The sequence below is a fragment of the Sorex araneus genome, chromosome 4 (assembly GCF_027595985.1).
Source record: "Sorex araneus isolate mSorAra2 chromosome 4, mSorAra2.pri, whole genome shotgun sequence".
NCBI classification, from domain to species: Eukaryota; Metazoa; Chordata; class Mammalia; order Eulipotyphla; family Soricidae; genus Sorex; species Sorex araneus.
This window is the reverse complement of record NC_073305.1, coordinates 212,543,121-212,559,751: the sequence shown is the minus strand read 5'-3', so window position 1 is coordinate 212,559,751 and position 16,631 is coordinate 212,543,121. Positions and strand designations below refer to the sequence as shown.

The window sequence follows — 16,631 nt, the reverse complement described above, 5'->3', positions numbered from 1 at the left end:
AAGCCATGTACCAAGCCTGGTGACCTCCATTCCAGTCCCCAGAATGGAACCATCCCGTTGAGTTGCGGGGATCAGCGAGCGCAGTGCTTGCTGGGAGCCGCCTTGTCCCGTCACCCCATCACTCCTTCCTCTTGGTGGCATCTCTGCTGGGGGGGGGGGTCTGTTCCACTGTCACAGCGATGTCTGGCCATGAGCTGAAACAGACACACCGCCCCCACGTGTGCCCTTACTCTGCTCGGGACGGTCGGGTGCCAGATACCCACAGGCACGCCGGGCAGCACACACAGCTTAGCCAAGCGTTAAGGACCTTGCAGCAGAGAGACGTGACTTAGACCACAGAGCCGGGGAGACTTCCTGGGGGTCAGGTGAGCAAACACCAGAGTCACTGGAGTTCATTTGGGCGGGGCGGGGTGGGGGGGGCACAGGGCTGGGGAAAGGCTCCAAAGAGAGCAAACGAACTGGCACAAGGGCCCACCCAGGGCACCCTGAGATGCCCAGTGAAAGGGACTGTCCATTCAGAATCCTTGCATACATCCCCTCTGAATACAAAGGCACCGTTTTCAAAGTGCCACACGAAGCAAATGGACACACAAACTTATAGACTGTTGTGCACCGTGTGAGATTTCGCCAACGGACCTTAACGCAAGTGACATGTGCCCAGGGGCAGGGAGTGAGTCATCCCTGGCCCTCAGGAGCACCTGCTGTTGGCCAGTGAGTGTGTCCAGGGGGGGAAGGCGCCCGTCTCGCACACAGCTCACCCAGCTTCCGTCCCCAGCCCTGTAGTGCTCCCCGAGCACTGGTAGGAGTGATCCCAGAGCACAACTCGCAAAAAAAAAAAAATCACCATGATAAAAAGGGAGTCAGCACCCTGACTTCCGACAGCACACAGAGACCTGCCAGCGGGGGGCGTCACGGGTGCTGGGGATCCCAGTCTGAGCGTCACCAGGCACGGCGCTACACCTTGGCCCCCTGGGAAAACCCACGGGGAGCCTGGGAGTTGGGGTGGCAGTTCCAGCCTCAGGGACAGAGGAGGCCTTATGCCACCCGTACACCCCCTCACTGCACTGACCCCCCTGCCCATTCCTGGGCTGGAGCCCACCCCGCTCGCCCCCTGGGAAAGGGGGTGGCTGGGACCCCCCTCTCCAAGCTCCATGTCCTGCTGGCCACCCCAGCCCCCCCGCCCGGCCGCCCGGCTCCTCAAGGTCATGGGCTCAGCCGTTTGGGGCACGGCCTTCCCCTGCCTGTTCTCCGTGTCCCTGCCTGTGGCCCCCGCTTTCCGGCTCCGGCTTCCTCTGATCTGTGCAGCAGTAGCTCACGCAGGTGCCCGACACACCGCTGTGGGCAGAATCATTGCAGTGAACGGACTCAAGGGGCTGGAGCCACTTCCTCTGGGCACGTGTGCGAGCCACGCTTACCTCCCTCCCAGGCTCCGTGGCACAGAGGCCCCCTGGCAACTGAGCCCCTGAGGGCCCGGGGTCCTGAGCGCTCGAGTCCCAGAGTCCGTCAGTCCTGTGTCCCGAGTCCCCGCGCCCCGAGTCCCTGTGTCCCTGAGCACTCGTCTCTGAGTCCACAAACCGTGGGCACACCATTGCCTGCACACGACTTGCCCCACTGGCCCTTGGCAATTAGAGGGGAAAGCTGGGAGGACCCTGCCCGCCGCAAGGACGAGCCCCACAGCCTCGGGGGGGTGGGGGGATACAGTGCACAGAACAGCCCAGCTTGAGCCCCCCTTGGCTCAGGGGGCGGAGCCTCGGTGAATTTCCTCCCCTGTGGGTCTGAGAAATGGGGGTGTCCATCCTCCATCCCAGCCCCACTGTGGCCCCTGGGGCGTCTCTCCCGGGATGGGGGCTCCTCCACCACGGCTGCACGGAGCAGAGCTGGGGACACAGGAGAAGACTCTCACCTGCCCTTTTCCTGGCGGCCGGCTGGGGCGGGGGGCTGCGGCCAGACCCGGCCAGGAGCCCAGTTTCATCAAGGCAGCCCCGTGTGGGTCACTCGCTGGTGTCTGCGTCCCAAGTCCCTCGGCTGCCTGCCGTCTCGCCCTTCCCAGAAAGCCTGAGGAAGTTGTCCCGCCTCTATGTGCCTCAGTTTCCCCACCGGTAAAAGCCCCCATCCCCACCCCCAACCCCCGCCCAGGGTGCTAGCTGGAGGCCACCACCAAGAAGCTCAGACCGAAAATGGCCACGTTGCCACCTTGTGGTTTGGAAGGAAGTCCAGCTCGCAGCGTCCGGCAGGAGGCAAGGACGCCGCAGAGCCCGAGGCGTGACCCGCACTCTGGACTCAGAACCCCTGGGATCCTCATACCTACAGGACCAAGGGTTTCTGCCGGGTCCCTGAGGACCATGGGAAGGAGCAGTTTTTTGTACCTCTTCTCACTGCTCCTTACCCCATTCCCTCCTTTACTTTCATTCTACTTCCTGCTTTTACACACACACACACACACACACACACACACACACACACACACACACACACACACAGCGGGAGGGGCGCCCCACCCTACCCCAGGCCTCGCCTGCCCTCTAGTGTCCATTCTGGGAACTGCAGGCTCCCACCCTACAGTCCCCCATAGCCTCTGTCCACCCCTAACGTAGCTCTTCTAAGTTCCGGTCCCCACAAGACCACCTCGGTTTCTGCAGTTGCGTGTAGAACGGAAACGGAACATCGCTCAGCTTCAGCCCATCCCTGTCCGGAGCTGGCACTGACCCCGCCGCATGCTTTAGGCCTCTGCCCCAGGGCCCTTGCACGCAAGACTTCCTGGCGTGCTGTCCGTGGGTCTGAGCCTCGACGCTTACCCTTACCTTGGCAGCTGATGGGCTCCGATCTGTTGCCCTCGAAGAACAGCTTCAGCTCTGGGGCCTCCTGGACCTTGAACTCCTCCCGCAGGTCCGTCTCCACGGTGATGTCCACTTTGCCGAAGCCCACCCCGTGCTTGCCTTTGCCCAGCATCTCCACGGCTCTGCCCAGCTCCTCAGCCAAGCTCCTGGATTGCTTAGCGGACGGGTCATCTGGAAGAGTCAGCAGGGAGAGGCCAGGGCTGAGGGGCTGAGCCCCACCCCCTGTGCCCGGCTCTGCCTCGGACCCCAGGCCTGGCTCCAGAGAGGGCCCCAGGCTACACATGACCATGGACACCACGTAGATCTATTTTTTTTTTGGCTTTTTTGGGTCACACCTGGCAATGCACAGGAGCCACTCCTGGCTCTGTACTCAGGAATTACCCCTGGCAGTGCTCAGGGGACCACATGGGATGCTGGGAATCGAACCCGGGTCGGCCACGTGCAAGGCAAACGCCCTCCCCGCTGTGCTATCGCTCCAGCCCCACGTAGATCTATTGCCTGCTCCCACGCGGGTGCCTACCAGCTCCACCTGCCCCCTGGGAAAGTGGGTGCAGCTCGGCCACGGGGAGTTACTGAGTGCCCGCTGATGGGGCTCGGGACTTCCAGGGGCCCTATGGGGACCGGGCCGGTGATCCCCCAGCTGACATCTCCACTAAGGAAACTGATGCAAAATGGAGGGCAGGTCCCCAGGGGCGTGGCTCAGTAGGGGGCTGCCTCTTGCATGGGGCGGGGTGGGGGGGCTGCTTCCTGGTGTGACCTGCAATCCTTTGGCACTGCAAGAAGGTGGGGAGTGAGGGGGTGCAGTGGGAGAGGAGAGGGAGAGGGAGGGAAGGAAGGGGGAGGGGAAACCAGAAGGGAGAGAGGGAGGGAAAGTAGTCTACTCCCGCCCCCATGGCAGAGCCTGGCAAGCTCCCCGTGGCGTATTCAATATGCCAAAAACAGCATCCACAAGTCTCACAAATGGAGACGTTACTGGTGCCCGCTCGAGCAAATCGATGAACAACAGGACGACAGTGCTACAATGCTACAGTGATATTCAAGGTCAAAATGGCGAAAAGAGTTTAGCCGGAATCCAGACTCACACAGCCTGCTCTGACTCACACTGGGTTCAGAGAGCTCCTGTCCGGATGCCCGGCCCAGGGGAAGTACGGAAGGGTAATCCATATTGCCACTACAGTGACCCCCACCACCCTGGAGTCAGAAATGAGCACTGGGAGGGAAGGAGAGAGAGAGAGAGAGAGAGAGAGAGAGAGAGAGAGAGAGAGAGAGAGAGAGAGAGAGAGAGAGAGATCGAGCGCACGCCCCCTGGTGGACAGTTCTGGCACTAACAGGCCCAGTGGCCGCAGCTCCGATTCCTTTGAGGGGTGCAGGTCCGGGCACCCTTCTGGTGAAGAAGGCCGGGCACGGGAAGGGAAGAGGAGGCTCTGACGCCCCCCAATCCCCTCTGACCTGAAAGAGCTCATCGGCCCGGTCCTCACTGGGGGGCATTAACCCTGGTCCTTAACAGGGGGCACCTGGACTTGTCGGGTACATTTCACAGGGGTCACGGCTGGGTGTGGAGGTCAGGGCGCTGCCCAACAGTCTACACGGCCGGGGAAGCCCCCCGCAGGCCCCCCGAGATGGGACAGGCTCACCCCGGGGCGTCGAGAGCCCTCGGGCTCAGGCCCATGAAAGCAGAGGCCACAGGAAGCGTGTCAAGGAGCTTAGAGGGTCTCTGGGGGCTTTTCACTACATTTGCACTTCAGGAAAACCTCGGGTGGGGAGGGGCATGACAGAGACCCTGAAGTGGGGAGAATGGGATGGGGGTGGGGGGATCCAGGAAGGTGCCTTGCTGGGTGGGGTGCGGAGTGCTGGACCCAAGGCACAGGGCAGAGGCCACGGGGCCACGGGGGAACTGTAGCTGCACCCGGCTTTAGGGGAGTGTCCAGGAGACTTGGTCCAGGTTAGAGCTGAGACCAGGCAAGAGCCAAGCACGGCCTTGAGGGTTCTGACTTTGCCCTGAGCGCGGTGAGCTGGGGCGTCGGGGAGAGGCAGCTGGGGGTCCAGGGTCACGCTGAGGCGCCCGGGTCTGTCTGGGACTCCAGGAGAGTCTTTCCGAGAACAAAGACCCAACAGAAACCCCGGGAGAGAGGGAAAACGGAGGAATCCAGAGTTTCCAGGGCACTATTACCCTGCAGACAATATTATTCACTGTCACTGTCACTGTCGTCCCGTTGCTCATTGATTTGCTTGAGCGGGCACCAGTAACGTCTTCATTGTGAGACTTGTTGTTACTGTTTTTGGCATATCGAATACGCCACGGGGAGCTTGTCAGGCTCTGCCATGTGGGCGGGATACTCTCGGTAGCTTGCCGGGCTCTCTGAGAGGGGCGGAGGAATCGAACCTGGGTCAGCAGCATGCAAGGCAAGTGCCCTACCGCTGTGCTATAGCTCCAGCCCAACAACATTATTATTATTATTATTATTATTATTATTATTATTATTTTGGAAACAACAACTGTCACTGTCATCCCGTTGCTCATCAATTTGTTCAAGCAGGCACCAGTAATGTCTCTCATTGTGAGACTTATTGTTACTGATTTTTGGCATATCAATATGCCACGGGTAGCTTGCCAGGCTCTGCCATGTGGGTGAGATACTCTCGGTAGCTTGCCGGGCTCTCTGAGAGGGGTCGAGGAATCAAACCCAGATCAGCCGCATGAAAGGCGAACGCCCTACCACTGTGCTATCACTCCAGCCCGACAATATTTATTATTATTATTATTATTATTATTGCTGGAGCGATAGCACAGTGGTTGGGCATTCGCCTTTCACTCGGCCAACCCATGTTCGATTCCTCCGCCCCTCTCGGAGAGCCCGGCAAGCTACTGAGAGTATGGAGCCCACACGGCAGAGCCTGGCAAGCTACCCGTGTGTATTGGATATGCCAAAAACAGTAACAATAAGTCTCTCAATGAGAGATGTTACTGGTGCCCGCTCGAACAAATCAATGAGCAATGGGATGACAGTGACCCGCTCGAATTATTATTATTATTATTATTTAGAAACAACAGCAACAACAAAAAGCCAATCCTATCGCCAGGAGTTTGTTTGCCTTGGGAGCGAAGCCAAGCACATGTGTTTCCGCAAATGATTAGCTTTGGCAAAGGTCACCTTCCAAGCCCTGCCAGCTTCTGAAAACTCATTTCGCGCTAAACTGTGTACGGGAATAAATCAAATATTTAAATCGAATGCAGTTAAGTGTCTCCTTTTGATAACAGGCCTTTCCGCGGGTGTCCACGGCTTTCAAAGACCCGCAGCAGGAAACGCTTTCAAGTATCCCAACACGGGGCTTCCTCCAGCGCGATTAAAGCGGAGTTGAGGGGCTGGAGCAATAGCACAGTGGGTAAGGCGTTTGCCTTGCACGAGGCTGACCTGGGTTCGATTCCCAGCATCCCATATGGTCCTCTGAGCACCGCCAGGGGTGATTCCTGAGTGCAGAGCCAGGAGTAACCCCTGTGCATTGCCAGGTGTGACCCAAAAAGCAAAAATAAAAATAAAAAATAAAAAAATAAAGCGGAGTTGACTGGCCCTGTCTGCAGCCCGGGCTGTCTCTGCCGGCCTCTGGCTGGGAGTGGAGGGCCCCAAGGGTCAGGAATTTTCCCTCCTGGCAGGTTAAGGGGGCGGCCATGGGGCCAGGGCCCAGGGGCCGTCTGCACTGGCAGCTGGGCCTTGAGTGTTTCCACAGGCCTGAGAACTGCGTGCAGCAGACCTGGGCTTCAGCCCCAGCACCTTGCGGGATCCCAGAGGAGCCATCCCTGAGCACAGAGTCAGGAGTCAGGCCGGAGCAGCCCCTCCACAGAGCGTTACTCTGGGATTCACAAGGGAGCAGCCATAGAGAGAAGCCAGCTTGGAGGCTGGCGCTGGGCAGAGAATTTGCTGATAGTTTGAGCTGGGCAGGAACGGCCCCCGCCTCTCCCTGGACGTCGTCAAGTCCCCCGACAGCTGCAGTCTGAACTACTCTGTAAGCCGTGATGTTTAAGTTATTTTTTTGGGGGGGGTCACACCCGGCCATGCACAGGGGCCACTCCTGCCTCTGCACTCACTCCTGGCAGTGCTCGGGGGACCCTATGGGATGCTGGGAATCGAACCCGGGTCGGCCACATGCAAGGCAAACGCCCTCCCCGCTGTGCTGTTGCTCCAGCCACAAGTGATGATGTTTAAAGAAAACATTTTTTTTTATTTTCGCTTTTGGGGTCACACCCAGCAATGCACAGGGGTCACTCCTGGCTCATGCACTCAGGAATCACCCCTGGCGGTGCTCAGGGGACCCTATGGGATGCTGGGAATCGAACCCGGGTCGGCCGCGTGCAAGGCAAACACCTTCCCCGCTGTGCTGTCACTCCAGCCCCTAAAGAAAACATTTTTATCTTTTTTTTTTTTTTTTTTTTTGCTTTTTGGGTCACACCTGGCGATGCACAGGGGTTACTCCTGGCTCTGCACTCAGGAATTACTCCTGGCGGTGCTCAGGGGACCATATGGGATGCTGGGATTTGAACCCGGGTCGGCCGCGTGCAAGGCAAATGCCCTACCCGCTGTGCTATCGCTCCAGCCCCAAGAAAACATTTTTAAAGCTTTTTATTTTCCCCGTGAAGTCCTGGGTGTCCTAAAACTCCATTCGAGGTGCCTACGACAGAACTGTCGGCACCGGGGGGGGGGGGGGCGTGTAGTATGTGGGATCCTGGTGGAACTTTACTCCTCGGTCATCCCCCGAGGAACTGTGACCCCATCTGCGCCCCATTGGGCGCCACTGAGGGGACGTTGCAGTTTCCTCCCCCTGCTCGCTGGTTCCACCAATGGATGTGGCAGGGGACCCTCGGGGAGACAGACCCAGGACACGGGCTGGGCGGGCCCACTGGGAGGCTGCGAGTTGGGGGGGGAGACCCCGGGGCAAGGGGTTTGCTGGCCCTGCAGCCTCACGCCGCAGGAAGTGGAGCCCCGGGCACCCAGACTCTGGGTTCGAAGCTGTCACTTTGATGTTTTTTGTTGTTGTCAAAGCTCTCGGGACGGGGGCTGACGCAGGTGCCCCCGGTGGGTGCCTTTGATGACCGACAGTCAGCGGCCAGGAAGGTCAGGGCCGTGGAGCCCCCCCACCCCCTCCCCCGCAGCCGGACGCCCAGTCACAACACACGGGGGGGGGGGGGGCGGAGGAAGCCCACAGAAATGAGAGTGAGGGGGGTGCCCCCTCTGGTCCCGTGACGCCCCGCAAAGCATTTCCCTGGACCTCATCCCCACCCCACCCCCCTGCTCCACACCCTCCCGGAAAACCCAGAGCAGCCCATACGATGCCCACTGTGACCGGGAGAGAGGAGTCACGCTGCCTGGGGATGGCCCTTCCTCTCGGCCTCGGGGGGACCAGGCACCATGGGCTAAACCGTTGTCTCCAAGGGGCAGTGGAGTCCCTCGCAAAGCACTTCATGCCCCAGGACCTTGGTCTTCGCATCTGCAAACTAGGCTGGTGTTAGGGACTATTTTAGTATGAAGAACCCGCTCTGGTGTTTAGCGATGCACGCGCGCACACACACACACACACACACACACACACACGCACACACACACGTGCGCGCACACACGCACACGCACACACACACCCCTTCCCTGGACACCCCTGGCCCTGCAGGGAGCAAGGCAGCGGGTCTCGACGCTACCCCTCCCCCTTGCCCCCGGCCCCCGGCCCAGGACGGAGCGGGCACTCACGGAACAGCACCATGAGGAAGCGGGTCTGGTCCAGCATCTGCGTCAGGCCTGCAGCCGTCAGCACCAACAGGTTCTGGTCCGTCCGGATGTGCAGGGGCCGAGACCTGTTGCCGCCGGCCTGGTCCGCCGAGTGCTCCAGGGAGCCCTGGGCAGTGGCGAGCCGCCAGGCCACCAGCAGGAGCGTGGCCCAGGGCAGCGCCATGGGCATCTGCAGGGGGAGGGGGAGGGGCGCCGTTAGCAGGCAGGACCCACGGGCACCCGGGCAGGGAGCTCGGAGGTGGGCAGCAGGGAGGTGAGAGCAGAGAGGACTGAGGGCCTGGGGGGGCCCCCAGGACGCTGAGATGCCCCGACCCGGCTCTGCCGCGGGCACCTCCAGCTCCCGCTGGCACGGCCCTGGGGCGGCGGGTTCACGACCGCGGAGTCTGGGACAGTCTCCCACGGGTGACTTTCCTTTACCAGTCGCCGCGCCCTGATGTGTGCGTGTGTGTGTGTGTGTGTGTGTGTGTGCATGTGTGTGTGCATGTGTGTGTGTGTGCATGTGTGTGTGCGCGTGTGTGTGTGTGTGCGCGTGCATGTGTGTGTGTGCGCGCTCATGTGTGTGTGCGTACATGTGTGTGCGTGTGTGTGTGTGTGTGTGTGTGTGTGTGTATTCCAAACCCTGCAGCCGAGAGACGGCTCAGTGGGGAACGGCCACTCCGTCCCCTGGTCAGCTAGGAAGGGCAGTTCGCCAGGGAGGAACACGCGTGTCCGGAACACCGAGAGAGGGGGTCCCCCTGGTCTCGGGGCCCTGACTGTCCTACTCGGTGATGAGAAGTACACAGAGGGACTTTGCTAGATAGAGTGCTCATGAGCTACAGTACGACCCTCCCTCCCTCCCCCTTCCCCTCCTCCCTCCCCTCCCCTCCCTCCCCTCCCCTGCCTTCCTTCCTGTTCCCTCTCCCCTCCCTCCTTTTCTCTTTCCCCTCCCCTCCCCATCTCTCCATTGTTTTTTCTCCTTCCCTCCCTCACCCACTTGCCTCCCCTTCTCCCCCTCTCCTCCCCTCTAACCTTCCTCCTTTCCTCTTCTTTCCTCCCCTCCCTTTTCCCTTCCATCCCTCCTCTCTCCCTTCCCTCCCTGCCAACCTCCCCACCTTCTCCCTCCCCATCCTTTCCCCATCCTTTCTTCCCCCTGCCTCTCCCACTCCCTTTCCTTCCCCTCCCCCTCTTCCCCTCTCTCCCTCCACGCTCCCCCTTTCTCGGGGAGTCTGTGAGCCCCCCCCTTCCTAAGCACGCGTCTTCCCAATCACCCGCTCTGGTCTCCGTCACTCGGTTCCCACGCCCGCTCAGCCCGAGGAGCTCGTGGGCCCAAGCCAGCCGTGGCAGGGTCCTGCGGCCAGCTCTGTGCCCTCGAAACCCAGGTGTCTGGCTCTACACGGGCATCACGCCTCAGTCTGTGCCCCCCCATCTTGAAGCCCCCCCAGATTAAAATTCACTGTCTTCACCTCGCCCCCCACACGCTGTGATATAGCGGGGGGAGGGGGGTTAGGGGGACGGGGGTGTCATTTGGCCTGATTTCAGCCTCTGGGTCAGCTGCAGAGATCCCGGCTGAAGCGTGGACCCCACCCACCCGCTTCAGCAGAAGGCAGCCGTCGGCTAGGACCCCTCTCTCACCCCGCCTGTGCCCTCGGGCCGGCCTGCTTGCGCCCAGGCCCAGCGGGGCCACCGACTCTGGGTGCTGGAGGAAGTCGTGGCCAGGAGAGGAAGTCCTGGCTTGTCCGGCTCCCCAGAGCAGGTCCCGAGGACACCGGGCGCTCGGGAGACGTCCAGAGGCAGGAAAGGGGCCTGCTGGCCCCGCCACCTCCGTGCCGAGCACTGAGTTCTGGGGTTCTGGAGGAGTTCCGGTGGCTATGGAGAAGAATGAGGCATTGTTGAGTCAGGGCCCTGCTCAGCCCTGGCACCAGGAGTGGGGACCCCCGCCTGGGTCAGAGACCAAACACACTGGGGGGAGGCAGAGCAGGGGGCACTGCGGAAGGCTCCTGAATTCCCCGTCTAGAGACTGGCATCTAAATCCCAGCGCGGGGACCGGAGAGACAGTTTCTGGGCTAAGGCACCCGCCTGGCATGTGCGGCCGACAGGTGGTCTTGAACCAGGAGCGACCCCTGGGCACGGCCGGGAGCAGCCCCCAGCCAAAAGTGTCAAGACAAGACAAACCGAACGGCAGCTCTCCCCGCCCGGGAGGGGACAGAGCTCGGGGCAGACCTCAGCTGGCAGGCCAGGTGCTTGGACGTTCAGACCTGGTGATGCGGTGTCGTTCAGACCAGCCGTGCTGGCTCCCTGCCGGGGCCACACATGATCGTGCTGGGGGGTCTGGGGCAGGCAGAATCGGCTTCCGTCTCGGCACAGACTAGGGCAGAGACCACCCCCCACAGGTCTCCCAGCTCGGACCTTAAGGGGCTGTGTGCAGCAGCCCTGTTCACAGCTGCATGATACTCCAAACCAAATGCTCTCCGCCCGTACTCCAGGGTTACTGCGCCCCGTTTGACGGCGTTCAAAACAGGAGGCAACCAACCTTAGAGGGAAATGCACATTTATTTTACATATCTATATCTATATCTATAAAAACACACAAGGCTCAACCTTTAACAACACGTTAGTGATCTCTTAGAGAAGGGCTTAATGGCCCCTGGGTGGAATGCAACAATCTTCACACTCTTTCCTCGAAGGAGACTTTTTTTCTAGCTCTCTCAGCAGATTTTTATAACAAACAATACAAAATAATTATTTCAGTCCTGCTTTGAGGCAGGGATTGGGATTTGGGATGGAAACATCGGAAATGTGGTGGTGGGAAGGTGGCATCACTGTCACTGTCATCCCGTTGCTGATCGATTTGTTCGAGCGGGCACCAGTAACGTCTCCATTGTGAGACTTGTTACCGTTTTTGGCATATCCAATACGCCACGGGGAGCTTGCCAGGCTCTGCCGTGTGGGCGGGATACTCTCGGTAGCTTGCCGGGCTCTCCGAGAGGGACGGAGGAATCGAACCCGGGTCGGCTGCATGCAAGGCAAACGCCCTACCGCTGTGCTATCGCTCCAGCCCCGGGAGGTGTCATGTGAGAAAATTCCCACCATGCTCGGTTCCAAGCCTGGTGGGAACAGCCCGTGGGGAGCCCATGGAGGCTTTCTGGGGTTCAATCTCATGCCCCCTAGAAGGGGGTCTCGCTCACAGAGGTGCTGCAGGTGATCAAGGGGGTGGCGGGGGGTGAGGGAGGGGGAACGCACAGTCCCCACGCCAGAGGACCGCCCCCCTCCCCTCCCCACCACCCACCGGCCTCGAGGAAGACTCGCTCCTAACACAGGCCCCAGGCCCCGGCCGGAGCCTTTCAGCTCATCACCTGCAGGGCGGGCCTGAGGCGGGGGCGGCGGGGCGGGGGCAGCCCTGGCCATGCTCAGGGGAGACTCTGGACGCTCAGGGACCACTCCTGACGCCCCTGTGGTGCTGCGGAGGGAACTGGGATTAGGCGAGTGCAAGGCAAGGCCCTGAAGCCCCCAAGTATCTCCCGGGCCCCCAGTATGTGTCACTTCCTCAGTCCATCAGACCTGGGGGAAGCTGCAGGAGGCGGCACTGGCTGCTGGAGAGGGAGCGTGCTCGGGAGGGAGCACACGGGGAGGAGGGAGGGGAGGAAGGCCCGGGGGGCGGGACCCCGGGGGGACGGGACCCCAGACAGACAAGATGCCAGGGTGTTAAGTTAAAAGAAGTTATATTGGGTTAAAGCCCACGCTTGACCTTTGTAACCTCGCCTTGTTCTGCTTCTGTAGCCATGCTTACGCCCCTGAACTGTATGTAACAATGCACTGTGCCTGGGCCCGTCACATACATCCTGACAATGCCTGCCGGTTGGGCTGGGATTCACATACGTGCCTAAGAGAGAGGGACCCGCTCACAGAAGGAGTTGCTGGGAACAAGGAGCCCAGATGAACAAGGAGCCCAGATAGTGACTCCGGCCCCACGGCCCAGCAGATAGAGACTCCGGCCCAGCAGATAGTGACTCCGGCCCAGCAGATAGAAACTCCGGTCCCACGGCCCCTGACACAGAGCCCAGATAGCGACTCCGGTCCCACGGCTCTACAGATAGTAACTCCTGACGCGGGGCAAAAAGAATAAAAGAATGTCTTCGGACACACGGATCCCAAGATAGTGGCTCCGGACGAGGCTACGTGACTACGTGACTGGCCCAGAGGACTCAGCCCTATAAAAAGGCTGCCCTAGCTAGCACAGACCGCTGTATCCACCTGAGGTGCAGCCCCAGCATGTTGGTCTGAATAAACTTTTCCCTTGCAAGAGACTCTGCCCGGCTAGCTGTCTCTCTTTCTTGCGGCTCCGGTCCCAACACGGGGACAGGACCCCGGGGGACGGGACTCCAGACAGACAGGATTCAGGGGGACAGGACTCCAGGGAGCATGGGACCCCAGACAGACAGGATTCAGGGGGACAGGACTCCAGGGGCATGGGACCCCAGACAGATAGGATTGGGGGGACAGGACTCCAGGGGTCATGGGACCCCAGACAGACAGGATTGGGGGGACAGGACTCCAGGGGGCATGGGACCCCAGACAGACAGGATTGGGGGCGACAGGACCCCGGGGCATGAGACCCCAGACAGACAGGATTCAGGGGCATAGGAACGGGGGACGGGACCCCAGACAGACAGGATTGGGGGGACAGGACCCCGGGGAGCTTGGGACCCCAGACAGACAGGGTCCCGGGGCACAGGATGCCAGGGGAGGTGAGAGGTCGTGGCCTGCCCTTGGCTAAGGCGGGCGGGATCTCGGGAGCCAGTGGCCAGCCGGGAACGGCCCAGCGCAGGGAGCAGCCCAGTCCCCGGGGTCACAGGAGAGAAGGTTGATGATATTCAGGAACTTCTGCGACTCGGTCGTCCCAGTGTCGGTTGCCTGAAACCGAGCCTGGTGGGCATTTTCCCGCACAGATGCTGGCCCTGGAGACAGGTTTCCCCAGAGAGTAGCTACTGCGGGGGTGCGAGGCTGAGCGGCGAAGAACAAAGAGTAAGGAGTGTGTGTGTGTGTGTGTGTGTGTGTGTGTGTGTGTGTGTGTGTGTGTGTGTGTGTGTAAGAACAAAGAGTGAGGAGCTCTGTGCTCTGTGTGTGTGTGTGAGTGTGAGTGTATGAATGGGCCAGTGTTCCCTGTGTCTGTGTGTTTTATGCGTCTGTCTGTGTGTGTCTCTCTCTGTATGTGTCTGTGTGTCTGTATGTGTGTGCCTGTGTTCTCTGTGTCTGTCTGTCTGTCTGTCTGTGTGTCTCTGTGTGTGTTCTCTGTAGGTTTGTGTCTATGTGTCTGTGCCTGTGTGTTTTGTGTGTCTGTCTGTCTGTCTGGGGGGGTTGTAGGGTGTGAGGTGGGGGTCATGATTCCCTGGTTCCTATGAGGTTTTACAGCCAGTCTGGAACTTTTTCTTATTTTTTTTAAATTTTGTTTTATTTTTATAAAGTAGCACTGTCGCACTGTTGTCCCGTTGTTCATCGATTTGCTCTAGCGGGCACCAGTAACGTCTCCATTGTGAGCCTTGTTGTGACTGTTTTTGGCATATCGAATATGCCATGGGGAGCTTGCCAGGCTCTGCCGTGCGGGCGGGATACTCTCAGTAGCTTGCTGGGCTCTCCAAGAGGGGCGGAGGAATCAAACCCGGGTCGGCCGCATGCCAATGCCCTGCCCACTGATAACATTTATAAACTGGACTGTCACCGCAACGTGAGAGGGCGTCTCCATCTGCTCGTGCGCAGGGGCCTCTCCCTGTGTGTGTCTATACACAGACACGCTCAGCTGCTGCCGGGGTCGGGACCAGCTTCCAGGGGCTGTGAGTGAAGGAAGGGAGAGAGGGTGTGGGGTGCCCCTGGCGGGCTGGGAGTGCGGGAAACACGGGGGAAACACGTGCCTGCTGCGGCCTCGGGCCTGCCCCTGGGCTGTGTGTGGGGACAAAGTTCCCAGGGGTGGGAAGCTGGGCGGCAAATAGTCTTTGCCTGATCCAGACTGTTCCCAGGCACCGGGCCTGCTGCTCCCTCCAGAGCAGCAGCAGGAAGGCCTCGGCCGTTCTTGGTTTCGGAACAAGGTAACGAGGCTCACGGCCCTCGGCCCCGGGGTCACCTTTCCTCTAGGTCGGCTGATTCGTGATCTGAGCAGGGAGCCGGGTCTGGGGGGGTGGGTGGGGGGCTGGGGGGGTTGGGTCCTGGAGGGGAGGCCTGGGGACGTCTGATCATAAGCTGCCAAGGAAGATGGGGGGGTCGGAATTGGCAGGAGGGGAGCCTGGTTAGGGGTCCCTGTTCCCGCTGAGTCTTGAATCTTCCTTCGGGATAAAATGCCAGAAGTAGCCCTTACCATCCAGGACTGTCCCTCGGCACGGAAGAAAATTGCCTCTAGCGGGAGGGCGTTTGTGGCCTTGCATGAGGCCAAACTGGGTTCGATCCCCGGCATCCCATAGGGTCCCCCACACCCCCAGCACCGGAGTGCAGAGCCAGGAGTAACCCCTGAGCATCGCTGGGTGTGACCCAAAAAGCAAAAATAAATATTTAAAAAATCACCTCTAGAAAGTGCTTTCCAACCACTGGCCCATCTGAAGGCCCCAGGCGCTCCAGTTCAAACGACTGTTTTATTTCTTGTTTCCTTGGGATTGCTGGGCCTTGTCTAAGTCCCTTTAGGGTGCTTAGTTAGCACCCACGTAGCCCTGTCAGCGGAGAGAAGAATAAACAAATCCTCAGCATCCCATCGACAGCCGACAAGGAAACAGGTTCAGCTACATGTTCCCCATGTAGCTGAATCTCCTTAACATCTTTTTTTGTTTTTGCTTTTTGGGTCACACCTGGCGATGCACAGGGGTTACTCCTGGCTCTGCACTCAGGAATTACCCCTGGCATCGCTCAGGGGACCGTATGGGATACTGGGATTCGAACCCGGGTCAGCCGTGTGCAAGGCAAACGCCCTTGCTATTGCTCCAGCCCCTCTCCTAAACATTTTAAGGAGAGAAAGAAGTCAGAAAGAAAGGAAGGAAGGAAGGAAGGAAGGAAGGAAGGAAGGAAGGAAGGAAGGAAGGAAGGAAGGAAGGAAGGAAGGAAGGAAGGAAGGAAGGAAGGAGCAAAGAACATGCTTTCAGAAGAGACCCTTATTTTTTTTATAGGATTCGTGGAGGGGAATACTAACAGCATATGAACACCAGGGAACTTTACAGGGCAACAGGAATGTTCTGGAACCTTATTGCTGCTAGAACAATCGTCTGAGGGGGCAAAGGAGACAGGAGGATAATGCCAGGCAAAGTGTAGCCGCACTCAAGGATCCCAATAAGTTGGGGCTAATAATAATGATTGAGTGGTGGGGCCTGGAGCACTTGGTGCGGGTGAAGGGACAATAGTTGCGAGTCCATAAATGCTGCAACATTTGGGGGGAGCCACCCCCAGTAGTGCTGACTCCCGGCTCTGTGCTCAGGAATCACTCCTGACGGGGCACCCGAGGATATGATGGGGATCGAACCTGGGTCAGCCTCGTACAAGACAAGCACCGTCCCCACTCCCCCCTGCACTGTTGCTCTCCCCATCCCCATTTTTCTTTTGGTAATTAAAAACTTTTTTAAAAGTACCCTATATTGGGGTTGGAGCGATAGCACAGTGGGTGGGGCGTTTGCCTTGCACGTGGCCGACCCGGGTTCGATTCTCAGCATCCCATAGGGTCCCCTGAGCACCACCTGGGGTGATTCCTGAGTGCATGAGCCAGGAGTAACCCCCGTGCATTGCCAGGTGCAAAAAGCAAAAAAAAAAAAAAAAGTACCCCATATCGGGTACTGGGGGGTCTACATCTGCACTGCTCCAAGTGGGAGGCCCGTGCCCAGGTGGGGTCCCACCCCCAAAGGTGGGGGTGCTGGGAAAATTCAGTTTGAGTCAGAGGTTTCTTTTTTTTTTTTTGCTTTTTTGGGTCACACCCGGCGATGCACAGGGGTTACTCCTGGCTCTGCACTCAGGAATCACCCCTGGCCATGCTCAGGGACCCTATGGGATGCTGGGATTTGAACCCAGTTCGGCCTCG

The 16,631-nt window shown here is 59.4% G+C and overlaps 1 protein-coding gene across 1 annotated transcript in view; it reads right to left on the bottom strand.

Annotated features, from left to right (window-relative positions):
* Nucleotides 1-12,371, bottom strand: part of PDILT (protein disulfide isomerase like, testis expressed) — a 33,529-nt gene extending 21,158 nt beyond the window's left edge. Inside the window, exons 1-5 of the mRNA XM_055136803.1 lie at nucleotides 12,329-12,371; nucleotides 11,877-11,943; nucleotides 11,776-11,782; nucleotides 8,573-8,780; nucleotides 2,802-3,008 (exon numbers count right to left, since the gene is read on the bottom strand). Of these exons, the coding sequence (XP_054992778.1) occupies nucleotides 2,802-3,008; nucleotides 8,573-8,780; nucleotides 11,776-11,782; nucleotides 11,877-11,943; nucleotides 12,329-12,371 (532 nt within the window). The remainder of the gene's footprint in view (nucleotides 1-2,801; nucleotides 3,009-8,572; nucleotides 8,781-11,775; nucleotides 11,783-11,876; nucleotides 11,944-12,328) is intronic.
* Nucleotides 12,372-16,631: the final 4,260 nt, after the last annotated feature.